Source organism: Pangasianodon hypophthalmus, chromosome 9 (genome assembly GCF_027358585.1).
Source record: "Pangasianodon hypophthalmus isolate fPanHyp1 chromosome 9, fPanHyp1.pri, whole genome shotgun sequence".
NCBI lineage: Eukaryota > Metazoa > Chordata > Actinopteri > Siluriformes > Pangasiidae > Pangasianodon > Pangasianodon hypophthalmus.
The window spans coordinates 6,724,034-6,737,947 of record NC_069718.1 but is presented as its reverse complement, the minus strand read 5'-3'; the positions used below and the strand labels follow the sequence as shown (position 1 = coordinate 6,737,947).

The following is a 13,914-nucleotide window of genomic DNA, read 5'->3' as shown; positions in this document are numbered from 1 at the left end:
ATCCAGATAAGAAATAATACTGTTTAAGATCATGTTTTTTTTGTTACATTCTTTTATGAAAGTCTTGCACAAACATTATTGCACAAAAACAGCAATGATAAATGGTGAACTGAGTAAAAAAAAAATCTCTGCTCCATGCTAGCCAAAAAAATAATAAGAAGAAGAAATACAAAACAAGCTTATACAAACGGTTAATATACAGGAGAAACGTCATATGAAATAAATATATGTACATTTATTTATGTGTAGTAGTTTTGAAATTAAAAGGAGAAACAGGAGAAATAATACATCCAAGCCCAATTTGTTCAAGGAACATAAAATACTACAGATATATGACTTTGAAGTTTGTGACAGAAATTATACTTAAAAACTTCATCACTCAGCATTAACATAAATGAATGTTAAATCTCTTTGCATTGCTAGTTGCAAACAACTGAGGAACCCCAGGTATAAAGAGCTCGTCTCCACTCTCATTACTCCAATTACTACAGCTTCAGAACCTCAGTGCTTGCACAGCTGCTGAAGAACTTTTGTCATAAATATCCTTTTATGCTGTAAAATTTGTGTACTATATTATATTGTCCCAAGCATGTATCATTGTTGCTAATTTGAGATCAATATAGCTAAATTTTACTACTTTGATATATAATTTAAGCTAATCATGCTATTTGTTCTACTTTAAATTGTCTGGTCTACATTGGTGCATTTATGAGTCTTAAATGAATTTACAGAAGTGAATCTTTGTCCACACTGTGAGCAGTGATACGGCTTCTCTCCTGTGTGAACACGCTGATGTTTTTGAAGATCACTCTGCTGAATAAAGCTCTTCCCACATTCTGAGCACTGATACGGCTTCTCTCCTGTGTGAATGCGCTGGTGTCTTTGGAGATCATTCTGTTGATTAAAGCTCTTCCCACACTGTGAGCAGTGATACGGTTTCTCTCCCGTGTGAATGCGCTCGTGTGTTTGGAGATGACTCTGTCGATTAAAACTCTTCCCACACTGTGAGCAGTAATACGGCTTCTCTCCCGTGTGAATGCTCTTGTGTCTTTCAAGATACCTCTGTTGATTAAAACTCTTCCCACACTGTGAGCAGTGAAACGGCTTCTCTCCTGTGTGAATGTGCTGATGCTGTCGGAGATGACACTGGTTAGTAAAACTCTTTCCACACTGTGAGCAGTGGTACGGCTTCTCTCCTGTGTGAATGCGCTGGTGTTGTCTGTAATTACTCCCGTTATTAAAACTCTTTCCACACTGCGAGCAGTGATACGGCTTCTCTCCTGTGTGAATGCGCTGATGCTGTCCGAGATTACGTTGGTAGGTAAAAGTCTTTCCACACTGTGTGCAGGGAAATGGCTTTTCTCTTGCATGGACACACTGGTGCTTACTGAGATTATAGACAGAAATAAAATCCTTCCCACATTTTGAGCAGTGATACAGTTCTTTCTGCATTTGTCCATGAGTGATGTTATTGTGGAGAGTATCAGACCATGTTTGCTGAATAGTGGAGCTTCTTGTGGGTATCACATTGTCATTTTTAATTTCACTTGATATCAGCAGTCTCATATTTTCCTCAGAGTGGCTTCTCCTTATGTGATTGTCAAGATAAAACTGAGATGTGTAGGAAAGCGGACACCAGGAGCAGTAGAAAAGTTGCAGCAGGGCATCATTCATTTCTGGAGCATAAAAAATAAAAAGTATTAGTAACTTCATGAGAAACAAACTGTTTTAACTTGTTATAGAAACTGCCACATATTTTTACCACTGTCATGACAGTCTGTAAAAGTGTTATATACATTTTTATATGTGTTAAATCCTTTTGTTTTAAAAACTGCAAATGACCTCTTCTGGCAACATGAGGCTACTGCAAAAAAAAGGATTTTACTCAAGGTCAATATACAGAAGTAATAACTTCCTACGGATTTACAAATTCATTTAATATCATTCATCTTCAGTAACCACTTTATGCTGGTCAGGGTTACAATGGATTTGGAGCCTATTCTGGGAACACTGGGTCTATGGCTGGAATACACCCAGTACAGTCACTTGCAGTGGACTAAATATATGAATACTTCATGATATATATAGTACTGTGCAAAAGCCAGAGACCAACCTTTTGTTTTCAATCAAATGGCCATTTAGTACTTTTTTTTTTTTTTTACTGTTATTTATTTCGTGGCAAACGACGATGATGGGAAAATGCACAGTACATTAATTCCATGTTCAAACATCCATGCAGTACATAATCATGCAAGTCAATATTAAAGTTCAGTTAAGATCAAAGTCACTGAGACTATCGTGGTCATATCTGTTCCCCATCCTGAACTAACACATTCACTAGTCAATGCTGTGGGGAGCCGTCAACCTGTCAAAGCAGAAACAGACAATAATACAGTAGTTCAGATATACAATATATAATATATGGATTTGAATTTAGGGATATATATTTCTGGATTTGAAGATAATGTGGCACAGGTTGACTGCTCTGTGGTGTTGCACTTGTGTTTCTTAAATGCACTTAAATAACTGAATCTCCATCCACACTATGAGCACTGACACAGCTTCTCTCATGTGTGAATGTGCTTGCATGTTCTGAGATTATTCTGGTAAGCAAAACTTATCCCACATTGCAAGCAGTGAAATGTCTTCTCTTCTGTATTAATAATTGACTGAATATATTAGTGGACTACATGGGCCCATTGACTCCCATTGTGCAGTTTTGAAGCCTAAATTTGGTCAAATTGAAAGTCAAGTGACAAACTTCCCGAGAAGACACATGTCCCAGGACAATTTAGAGGTAAGCTCATTACATGGGTTGCCAAAACAGTCCAACCTGTCAGATTGCTACTGATGGCCTAGTTTCCACTGGAATGTACAGAAGATGTCATGTCTTTTTCTGTGTATGTGCTCAGTCCAAGACCCCTAGACTGCTACCACTAGGTAAACTGGAACCCCTATTGGTATCCTACAGGCCCTGAACTCACCTCTCAGTGACACCGGCAGTTCTCTAAAACATGTTGTCTAATCCCACTTTCAGGTCTGCCTAATACCTATCAGAGAGCAGAGCCCCTGTTTCAGCATGTCTCCCATCTCTTCCTGTCTCAGGAATATAATTATGCCACGATCTAGCATGGGTCAGTTATGTTCTGCAAGGCAGAAAATTCAGAGCTTGAGAGCAATTTGCAAAGCTTTGAGTATATTACTGCCTGGTCTAAGAGTTAAGGATGTCTATGTCAGAGTAAACGTTGTTAGAAGTATTCATTTATAATAGCCACTGTGGGCTGAGGGTAATGGATAATTCTATAAATCAGCGTTGTACATAACCATTTGAGGAGCACTTTTTCTTCCAGAGGTAGTCGAACGCAAGGCCAAGGTGTTTGCCGTAGTCATCTTTGTACCACATCAAGAGCTCTTGTCCGGTTTTGATGGGTTGACAGCAACAGTAGAGGATGCCTCCTTGATACTGGAATGCTACAAGATTCTGTTCTTCTTCATTACGAGCACAATTCACATACCTGGAAAATAAAGAGATCGACACTGAACAAAGGATGGTAATGGAATGTGAAGTAAGAGAGAAGGAGAGATCAGTTCATAGCAGGGGAAAGAATGTCTCCCTTTGAGTCAGTTGCCTCACCACAATGCCTGCCTGGATGGCACTACAATGGTCCATGCAACAAAAGCCATAATGGAACCTGACCCATGTGTGTTTGTCACCGGCTGTTCTCAAACATGTGATGTTGGTTAATACATCTTCAGGCAAACAACAGTAGAAGAGGAGGACTCTTATTTCCAGAATCGTTGAGGTACACTACATGGCCAAAAGTATGCAGACACCTTACCATCACAGCCATGTGTGGCTCTTCCCCAAACTGTTGCCACGAAGTTGGAAGCACAGAATGTCTTTGCCTAGAATGTCTTTGTATGCTGTAGCTTTAAGATTTCCCTTCACTAGAACTAAGAGGCCCAAATCTGTTCCAGCATGACAATGCCCCTGTACAAGCTCCATGAAGACATGGTTTGCCAAGGGTGGAATGGAAGAAATTGAGTGGCCTGTAAAGAGCTATGACCTGGAACACAATCTACATGCCAGCCTTCCTGACATCAGTGCCTGACTTTACTAATGCTCTTGTGGCTGAATGAGCACGAATCCCAACAGCAACATTAGAAAATCTAGTGGGAAGTCTTCCCAGTAGAGTGAAGGTTATTATAACAGTAAAGGTGGACTACATCTGCAACAGAATGTTCAACAAGCACATATAGGGGGTGCTTGGTCAGGTGATACTCAGTGATTCTCAGGCAACACTGCACTTTAGTGCTGTCTAATGTTGCCTAAAAGTTTAACCGAAAACTAGAATTCACTGCCATTTGGGATTAGGTCCTTGTATTCTACTCCACTTGATTTCTTGAAACATGGAAGCCTGCATTTATTCTGTATTCACGTTCTGTTTTGTGAATTCATTCAAACAGTTAATTCTACCCCTAATTAACTGTTTCAACGTGTTCAACAAGTGTTCAACAAGAGGTGACTACATCTTGGGCTCTGTTCAAGATGAGGTCTGTGGCAGATGTTTGTTTGGCAACCTCGTGGGCCTCCACTCATACGTCTGTGCACTGTTAGTGCTGGTCATTTTGACTACATCTGTGGCTCACTTCATGTTCTTGGGTGCCCCTCTGTGAGTACACAGCTGTATGGGGCATGGGTATGCATTCCATACTATGTTATAGTGAGTGACTTGACTGAAAGGGACTGTTAGATTACATAGATATCCACTGTTTGCTGAATGACAAGAATGAGGTATAAGCCTAGGTTACTCTACACAGTAGTCATAGCTTGATGAAAAGCAACCTGCTGCACTAAGGGAAGACAGCGGTGATGAGGGGTACATCATGTTACTTAAAGGCAAGAATAGATGTGTCTTCAGGCAGACATGCAAAAGAGTGGTATTCCATATTATCTGTATTATACCTCATTTACTCTCCTTCTGGGAACGGTGGTTATAAGCATAACCTAATGTTTTCCACTAGTGAATTGTAAAATCAACTAAACAAATACCCAAGAGAGTGCAGACTTGCAGTGTATTCCTCACCTCATCCAGTTAGAATGCATCTCTTTCTGGCCATCTATGTATTTCTCACACTGCCTGCTCCTGGATATCTACAAAAGAATGTATAATATATTATACATTTGAGTTATATACACAAACCCAGAGGTATAAAACTCAGGTCCTGGAGGGCCAAAGCCCTGTATAATTAGTTTGAACACCCAGAAATGTATGTTCGAAAGTCTTTCATAAATTAGTTGATCATCTTAATAAGGTATATTAAATGAGGCAGACTACTGGGGTCCATGGAGGACTAGTGATTAGGCCACGGTGCTCTCACCGCAACGGCCCGGTTTCGATTCACAGACAGGGAACCATACGACAGTGCACTCCCAGCACCGGTCCCAAGCCCATATAAAATTGGGGAGGCGTTAAAAACTGTGCCAAATCAAATATGCGGACCACTAATCCGTTGTGGCGACCCCTAACAGGACCAGCCAAAAGAAGAACAACGGCAAATGAGGCAGAATACTAAACTCTGTAGTGTTAGAACTCCTCAGGACTGGAGGACTAGACAATTACACTTACTACAAAATCCCATTAAATTAAAGAGGGATACAAGAACAAATATAACACACCATACAATACAGTTCTGTTAAAGAGTATGAAGGCGAAGCTGGTCTGTTGATTGAGACAACCATACTTAAATGTGCTTTTTCAGGCATATTTCACATCCAGGACCACTTTTTTGAAGTTATATAAACTATACAAACAAAAAGAGCCATCTATACTTAAAACAGGAATATCGTAACTCGCCATGCTGCTCAGCAGAGGGGATCTCAGTAACAGGTACACAGATTTCTGTGTGTGTGTGTATGTGGGTGTGTGTGTGTGTAAAGGGTAAGAGGGCATCAGTCAGAGAAGAAACAAACAAGAGGCCAAAGTAACTCTCGACGTGATGATGTCGACCAAAGAATCTTTTCCACATGTTTGTGGAGTCTCCAACATGTCTTTTAGCAAACTGCAAACAGGGTTTCATATGCTCCTTCAGAATCATCACTGACCTTATGGTTGCTTTTCTGACTAACAGCCTGACTTTTGGTGGATGGCCTCCTCCAGGCTGACACAGTTTGTGTTTGCCACCCCAAGTCATGTTTTGTATGAGAGTTTTGTATTAGATGTTTTTGTAGACATCAAAAGAGCTGTCATGTACCTTTTACTGAGGAGGGATTCTGTCTGGACCCTCTACTGTAAAGCCCTCATTGATGGAGTGCTGCAGAAATGTTTGGACTTCTGGCAGGTTCTCCCACCTCTATACAGACCCTCTGAAGTTTGATCAAAGTGACATTCAGGTTCTTGGTCACTACTCTGACTAAAGTCCTTTTCTTCTATTTTCTCACTTTAGCTAGCTTTGGGGAAAGTGCTGTTGGTTCAGAATTTCTTCCATTTAAAAATTATCTAAACCACAGTGTTCAGTGAGACCTCTACGCTGCAGAACTTACACCTGTGTCTCAACACTATCTTGTCTCTGAGGTTTACGTAAAAAAATGTTATTTGTTATTTTGCTCTGACATGAACTGTAAACTATGGGGATTAATATAGACAGAGGTGTGTCTTTGACAATTACGTCAACTGAATTTACCACAGGTGTGATCAAGGATGATCGGTGGAACTGGATGCAACGTTAGTGTTAAAACAATTTTTTTTTTCTTTAAAAAAAATTTAACATCTCAAATTTCTAACAATTTGTGGAAAACCAAATTGCTTTTTCCTCCATCACAGAGATGCTAAAAAAAATTAATGTACATTTTACTGTGAAGCTGTAATGTGAGGAAAAGTGGCCTGAATATTTTCTGAATGCACTTTGTATATATAAACCTGTGTGTTAAAGAAAGACAGAGTTCTGTAATAACAATAACGGCTTTTCTTCCACAGTGGGATGTATTCATTCACAAGATATTGCTTAATTTTCATATTTGTTCCCTTTCTGGGAGAAAACCTTTTAAATAAACATTATTTGGGTTGTCAGGAATTCACAGTAATTTTGATGGGTGAATCACTGCTGTAGAATTCATCTGCATCTCAGTGAGACATACAGCCACAGGTAATGACTTTCTCAGCACACCAATAATGCACTGCAGGTGGTTTTTGAATGACAGCAGTAGTAGACAGCATGAAATGATAGGACTTTTGATAACTGGTTATACTTTACCTTCTGAATCGTCTATACTATACTTTGAGTTATGGGTGATGTTTTCTTTTGAGCTGAAGATGTTTATTATGAAACATCTAAAGATTTGCTTGTATCCATCACACTCCTCAAAGTGTCCTATATATAAGGTTAACATCATATAAGGATAAGTCACCGGAGGAGAAGAGGTGACCCAGACCTTTGGTTCTTTTGTGCCTCCAGGCTGAAAAAACACAGTTTACACTTGCATGCAAAAGTTTGGGCACCCCTTGCCAAATTCCATATTTTGTTGATTTTTTTTTAACTGAAAAGAAGTACACACACCCTCTGCAGCAAACTATTTAAAACAATTAAAATGTTCTGCAAATATTAATGCAATGTTATTTTATATTTCAAGAAGTTAAAAATTAACAAGAAATAAAATAGTAATTCTGGCATGTGCAAATATGAAATATGTATTACGAAACTAACTCACCACCCAAGAATAGCCACTATTCATGGCTTCCTCTCTGTCCACCAGGTCTCCCTCATAGGGCCCAAAGTGTGCACCAAGTGGAATAGTCTCCCCCTTATTGAACACCCCAAGGCCTGCATCAGGAATGTCAGACTTTCCAACCTCTAGACCGAGGGGAAGGGTTTGTATTGCTCGGTCAGCAATCCCCATGGGAACAGGGGTATCAGAGATGAAAAGAGCAGGACCGTGAACCTCACACTTGTTGATGAAGTAGGATCTGCAGTCCTCACAGTCTGGAATGAGGAAGACACAACAAAGGAAATTCTAAAAATAAATATAATTTTAGAATACAACAAGAGTTAAGGCCAGGTATTTCCATCAATAACGAGCGATCACGGCACCCCATGTGGGCAGATGTGAGATGATGTGATCTAAGTGTGGACTTATGGGTGCTGCAGTTCTTAAGCCACATTTAGACAGTATTTAATATTTGAGTGCAGCTACTGAAATGTGTGGGGAAAGAGAATGTGAGCAAAGTGGGGGAAAAAAGGAAACTAGCGTGATAAGTGAAAAACAGACTACCATGACATTTCACAATTTCTTATAAACAAAGTCTTACAAGTCTTACATAAGAATGTTATTATTGTTGGAATAATAATCACAATTTAGGCTGCTTGATCATATTCAACTCCACAACGATGTCTTACAGAGGAATTCATCATCTTCAGGTTCTTCCTCTTTTATAGGTTTCCTCTGGAATCCTCCAGTCTGTTGGTCAGTAGTGATGATACATTCCACAGGGCTTGATGGCCCTCCATCTAAAAGTCCACAAAACCCAAACAAGTGAGTGTTACTGTCACAAATTAAGCATAGTTAAATTAAAAGGGGTTACTGAGCCACACTTTGTTTTACTGAGCAATACTCTGTTGTCATCTTACAGACATAGCCTTCATCTTCAGGTTCTTCTTTTTTTACAGGCTTCTGTTGATCCACAGGGATAGGGATAACAAATCTCACAGAGTCTGATGTCCCCCCATCTGAATCTGAAGTCATGCAAAACTCAGTTTTCATATTCTCACAAAGCTAAAGGCCAAAGAACAAAGAGAAAGCACAAACATTATTTGTTTTATAATAGAACTATTTGTCGACTATATAAAAAAAAAACTGACTAATCGAATCAAATGAAAATCCAAATTGAACACTGACAAAAGAAACCTGAATTACAATTTAAATGGATGTCTTCCGATTGCTCTAATTCAAAGTTCAAGTGGTGCGATAGGCTTTTACTTCTACGGTGCTAGACGTGTATATGTAAGGAGATCCCACAGGACATGTGGGCAGTGAGAGATGAAGACCACAAGCAAAGACTGTGGCCACTATTTAGTGATAGCCATCTCACATTTTAGATATTTATTACAGAAAAAAAGAGAGCACTGACCTCTGGTGACTCCATTAGAAGACGTGATTCTGAAAAGAAAGGAAGCTCAAATATAACCAAGGCCTTTTATAAATCTACACACCTTATGAAAATAAGTAAAATATAATATCAAATAAAACAGGGGGGAAAAAAACAGACACCAAAACAACAAACACACAGTCTGAATGGTTCAGATAAAACCATCTCTGGAAAAAGGTTTCTGGTTTCTGTATTCAGCTAATAAAGGATTTAATAAAGTAAATAATCACCAGTAGTAACCATGGACACTGCAGCAACCATGACATTTCTATATTTACAAAATTACATCTCTACTTTCACATTTTGTTCCCAAGTGCCACTGTGCTATCTATCTCTCTGCTTGCTACTAAGCACCCCATCAATATAATGTTTCATTTTTTGGCAACCACATCAGATCATTTGCTGTTAACAAATGTTTTAAGGCAGATTATTTTGGACTTTTGTGGAACCCAGTGCAAAAGCACTATCAATAGCTGTAAGAAAAATACACAGAATGGTAAGAACAAGCGAGCCTGGGGCTGATTTCTTTCTAGCCCAGACTGTAGATTGACGCAGCCTATCAGTGACAGTCATATCAGGTGATTACACAGAGTGAAATGGCCATTTGAATTGATATTTTTCATACCAGATGTAATGAACGTGAAGATGAATATTAACATTAACCTTTTTTTCTAAAAGTATAGATCACACAAAAGGACAGACAACACAACAATAAGTTTAGTGGGGTTTTTGTTTACCATGTTTTGCATTCGGAGCACACACAGTATGAACCCAGAGCACTATGGAAATGATGAACGTAGCTGCCTATTTGTTTTTAAGTGTGTGTGTGTGTGTGTGTGTGTGTGTAATAATTTACCCCACATCATTCTTATTATACCATGGATGAGACCTTGTGATAGAACGCATTGCTCAACACCAATAGTTTGAAAAAGTGTTTGTATTCAGATTAGAATTTTAATTTAAAATTTAAAGTAAATTATTTGATGTATTTTGCTTTGGAACATATATGGCTAGGTCTGAAAGTATAGCGAGATATATTATGCAGATGTATTTTGATTAATTTTTCATATTTTTATAAAATTACTGCAACAGAAAGTAAAAACATTTGACCAGAAATGGTAAAGCAGATTGTTTATTTTAAAAAAGTAAAACAGATTTTAAACATGTCATAGGCATGTTTACTAAATGGTCTACGACTGTTAATTTATGAATTATTAACTTTGTTCACCACTTCTCTCATTGCCAAAACATAAAAGGTTATTTCAAAGCAAATTATTTGATATTTGGACTAAATAGAGTGTTACTTTTTATCTTTTATCTTATGTTTTATGGTATATCTTAAAAAGAATATTTAGAATTAACAGTTAAAATCTCAAGCATCTGTAAGGTCTAAATAATTAAAGCAATTACATAAGTTCCAGAAATGACAACTGGCTTTCAGTAATGAGGCTGAATAGTATGGTAATGAGAATTTACTTTATATCCTATACAGTTAATCAGTGTAGAGTGCCTTGCATAAGTATTCTCCCTCTGTGAAAACACTTCTGCATTTTGTAACGCATTTTGGCTGCAATTACAGCTGCAAAGCTTCTGGGATATGTGTCTACCAGCACATTTACACATCTGGATCCCAATATTTCTGCCCATTCTCCTTAGTATAATTGCTCAAAATCTATTCAATGGATAGAGACCATTGGTGAATAGTGATTTTTTTTCCCAATCTTTTTCCCCCAAGTCTTGCCACAGATTCTCGCCTGTTCTTTGACTGGACCATTCTAAATCATTCAGGTTCTTGTTTCCGAACCACTATGAATGAATATAACTGATGCCTAACAAAGCAGGGGGAGGCTATAAAAAATATCAAACTTGCACAAAAGCTTGCACAAACATGATTTGCATGGAAGATCTGCATCAGAAGGAAACCTTACCTACAACCTTATCACAAAAGTTCAAGTCTAAAGTATGCAAAACAACATCTAGATAAGGCAGAGGCATTTTGGAAACAAGTGCTTTGGACTGATGAAGTACTCCACAATCCACAAACTGCCCATAACCACCATAGGTATGTTTGGAGAAAAACGGAGCAACATTTGATGAAAAGAACACATTGCATTTCCTCCTCTCATTTTAAAAGCTAGCTTATAAGGGATCTTTTCTCTCGGTACTGTTCCCTTTCTTCTTCCCACTAGTCGTCGCTTCCTTCTGTTTAGTCTCCAGTATATTTTTGAGGTTATATTTTTTTCAGTGACCCTGTACGTGATGCAAAGTTTTCTTTTATCACATCCTCAAGGTTGTAGTTTCTTATTTCTTGTCGTCATACAAGAAACCAGTTTTAAGTTGCACCTGCAGTACAGTATCCTCATGTACTGTAACCCTGTCTTTATTCCTCCTTGCTTAGACTGATGTGATCGTTTACCAATAAGATGTAGATCTTTTTCACCTTTTTTCCAGAATCAACCATGTGTTACAGTTCTGCAGTATATGAAGTGATGTATCTGTGATTTTTAAGTCTGTATGTTACTTGAATTGCTCTTGTATCAGATTCACTGAGAATATCGCTCTTTTTTCTATGATATATGTGTGTGTGTGTGTGTGTGTGTGTGTAAATGGACGGCATTATTATTATTATTATTATTATTATTATTATTATTATTACTGATGTTGTTGTTGTTAAATTATTGGTGTTTAATTCACTGGGGAAACCAAACATTGTGGTCCTGATTAAAACATGATTACTTGTTTTGTTTGTATTGTTCCTGTATTTGTTTATTTTGATATTTACAATCAAGAATAAATTCGTTCAACATTAAGCATTCCTCATTATCAACTACTTCAATCAGTCTACTTGCCAAAGCGTTTAAAACGGGAAATTCACAAAAGGTTCAATCCCAAATAGCATCCCGTTTGCTATTAAGTGCACTATATAGGGCGTAGACTCCAGTGTTGTATATTTTATGTAGGGCACTTGCATAGGGAGCAGCCAGGCATTTGGGGCTCAACCACAGCCAGTTACCTGAGCAGGTCGGCTAGTGAGACTCAGCTTCACTTACCTTGGAGTCAAAACCTCAGCGAGCTTCTGCTGTCAACCTCTTCAGGTCTAACTTTTTTTTTTTTTCTGAGGAATCCTGTCAGAAATATTTCCATACGGAGAGGGCCTTCTTCTTCTCTTGTGAATTCTTCTTCTGCGCCTTCTTCTTCTTCTTCTTCTTCTTCTTCCATGGCCCTTGGCAAACTAGTTATTTGTTCATTACCGCCATCAGCTGGACTGGAATGTTGGCTAGTAACCTAAAAAGGTTGTTTTTTTGTTTGTTTGTTTGTTTGTTAACTAAATCCTGTAATACAATCCTGTTTCTTTTAAGTAATTTATCTGTACTTTGTATCCCTTTGTATACTCTATACTGACCTAGAGCAGTTTAAAAATATTCTGCATTGTTAAATTACCAATTCATATTACCAATACTGCTTAAGACCATAAGTCCAACTCTGATCTTTCCTTCTAATATGATGTACAGTATAAGAGCACATGTTCTACTGTTTCTTTCTTTCCACACTATATACAGGCACCTGGTCCAATTAACAGCTAATTAACAGCCGTTACAGAGTGGAAGTGAGTATGTCAGGGCAGAGAAAACACTAAAATGTACAGGACAGGGGGGACTCTGGGACCACGGTTGGGAGCCTGTGTTTTAATTCAGTGGGCCCCTCGTGTTCGGTGCATTTCCATTTTGAAATAGTGCTCCGGTAACATTGTTTTCTTTCATCCTACATGTCCTTCATGTTTCTCTAACTATTATTCCCAAATTTATAATAGGTATTTATGAGTTATCTTTAAACTATGTATTTTTATTCCGTTCATTGTTGTGTATGTATGACAGATCATACCATCTGAAGCCTTTGTTCAGCTTGCTAAAGGGGGCTTTGCAAGTGTTTTTACATATCGGATAAACGCTATTGACGTTCATCTTCCGAAGCTCTCACAGACACCGACTGTAAAATACCACCACTGCAAGTGTAGTGAAAGAACCAGAAATGCAGGAGCACTATGCAGAAGTGTTTGTGCAATGAGCCTATTTAATTCAACAAGAGAGGGAGAAAGAGAGAGAGACAGAACAGATTATTTGCTATGCACTTGTCCTATGGTGGTTTAAAAGGGTGTATACTGGTACATAAGCCTGGTATATAAAGCATCCCACCACCACACTGTCAAAAAACCTTAATTATAGGGGGTTGGGGATGTGGGAGGTAGTCCTCCCCATGAATCCCCTCTATCTGAAGAGCAGGTCTCACTCATCAGGAAAAAGTTTTCACTTTATCCTCATCGCCACTGTCAACACCGTACTTCAGAAATACATTATTTCTGAATATAATAAAAGATCCTTGGCACACAGGCTCCACACTGAATAAATAATATAAATTCTTCATGGGAGACATTCTTCTCAGCTATCAGGTAAGGAAATGTAATCTTACATTAACACTGATGACAGCTACCTTGGTAGTTACATTATATTGTTTGTGTATAATAGTTCATATTTTACTATTTGGATTCAGGTGCATTATTTATTTTACATAAAATAGTGAATAGATGAAGCAGGTAGTTAAATTATATCACTGACAGCATCCTTCTGCTAAAATTAGATGGCTGTGTTACTATTTAGTTAGCTAGCTAAAACTTGTAGTGATTAGTTTACTTTGTTAGTCTGCTGATTAACTTTAAAATCTGCCAGATTACCTTAATTTAGATCAATCAGTAAACAGTCAACTACTTAATACT

General features: G+C 38.1%; 1 protein-coding gene across 3 annotated transcripts; it reads right to left on the bottom strand.

Moving 5' to 3' along the window:
* Positions 1-215: 215 nt before the first annotated feature.
* On the bottom strand, positions 216-12,359 carry LOC113547149 (histone-lysine N-methyltransferase PRDM9-like). Of its 3 annotated transcripts, none has more exons than XM_053237279.1 (8): positions 12,194-12,359; positions 9,126-9,154; positions 8,590-8,770; positions 8,395-8,505; positions 7,709-7,980; positions 5,088-5,155; positions 3,325-3,515; positions 216-1,676 (listed from the first exon to the last, which is right to left on the bottom strand). In XM_053237279.1, the coding sequence occupies exons 2-8, from the start codon at positions 9,138-9,140 to the stop codon at positions 679-681; spliced, it is 1,836 nt and encodes a 611-aa protein (XP_053093254.1). In that variant the 5' UTR covers positions 9,141-9,154; positions 12,194-12,359; the 3' UTR covers positions 216-678. The 3 variants fall into 3 exon arrangements, with proteins under 3 accessions (XP_053093254.1, XP_053093255.1, XP_053093256.1); XM_053237280.1 differs by having other exon boundaries at positions 8,626-8,770; positions 12,194-12,358; XM_053237281.1 differs by lacking the exons at positions 9,126-9,154; positions 12,194-12,359 and having other exon boundaries at positions 8,350-8,505; positions 8,626-8,650.
* Between the last annotated feature and the right edge of the window lie 1,555 nt (positions 12,360-13,914).

Bases quoted from the DNA above. Each gene is read 5' to 3' on its own strand.
- LOC113547149 (XM_053237279.1), bottom strand. The intron at 8,506-8,589 runs GTGTGGCTCAGT...GTGGACTTTTAG, and splicing joins GTATTGCTCAGTAAAACAAA to ATGGAGGGCCATCAAGCCCT. The intron at 5,156-7,708 runs GTGAGTTAGTTT...ATTCTTTTGTAG, and splicing joins ATAGTGGCTATTCTTGGGTG to ATATCCAGGAGCAGGCAGTG.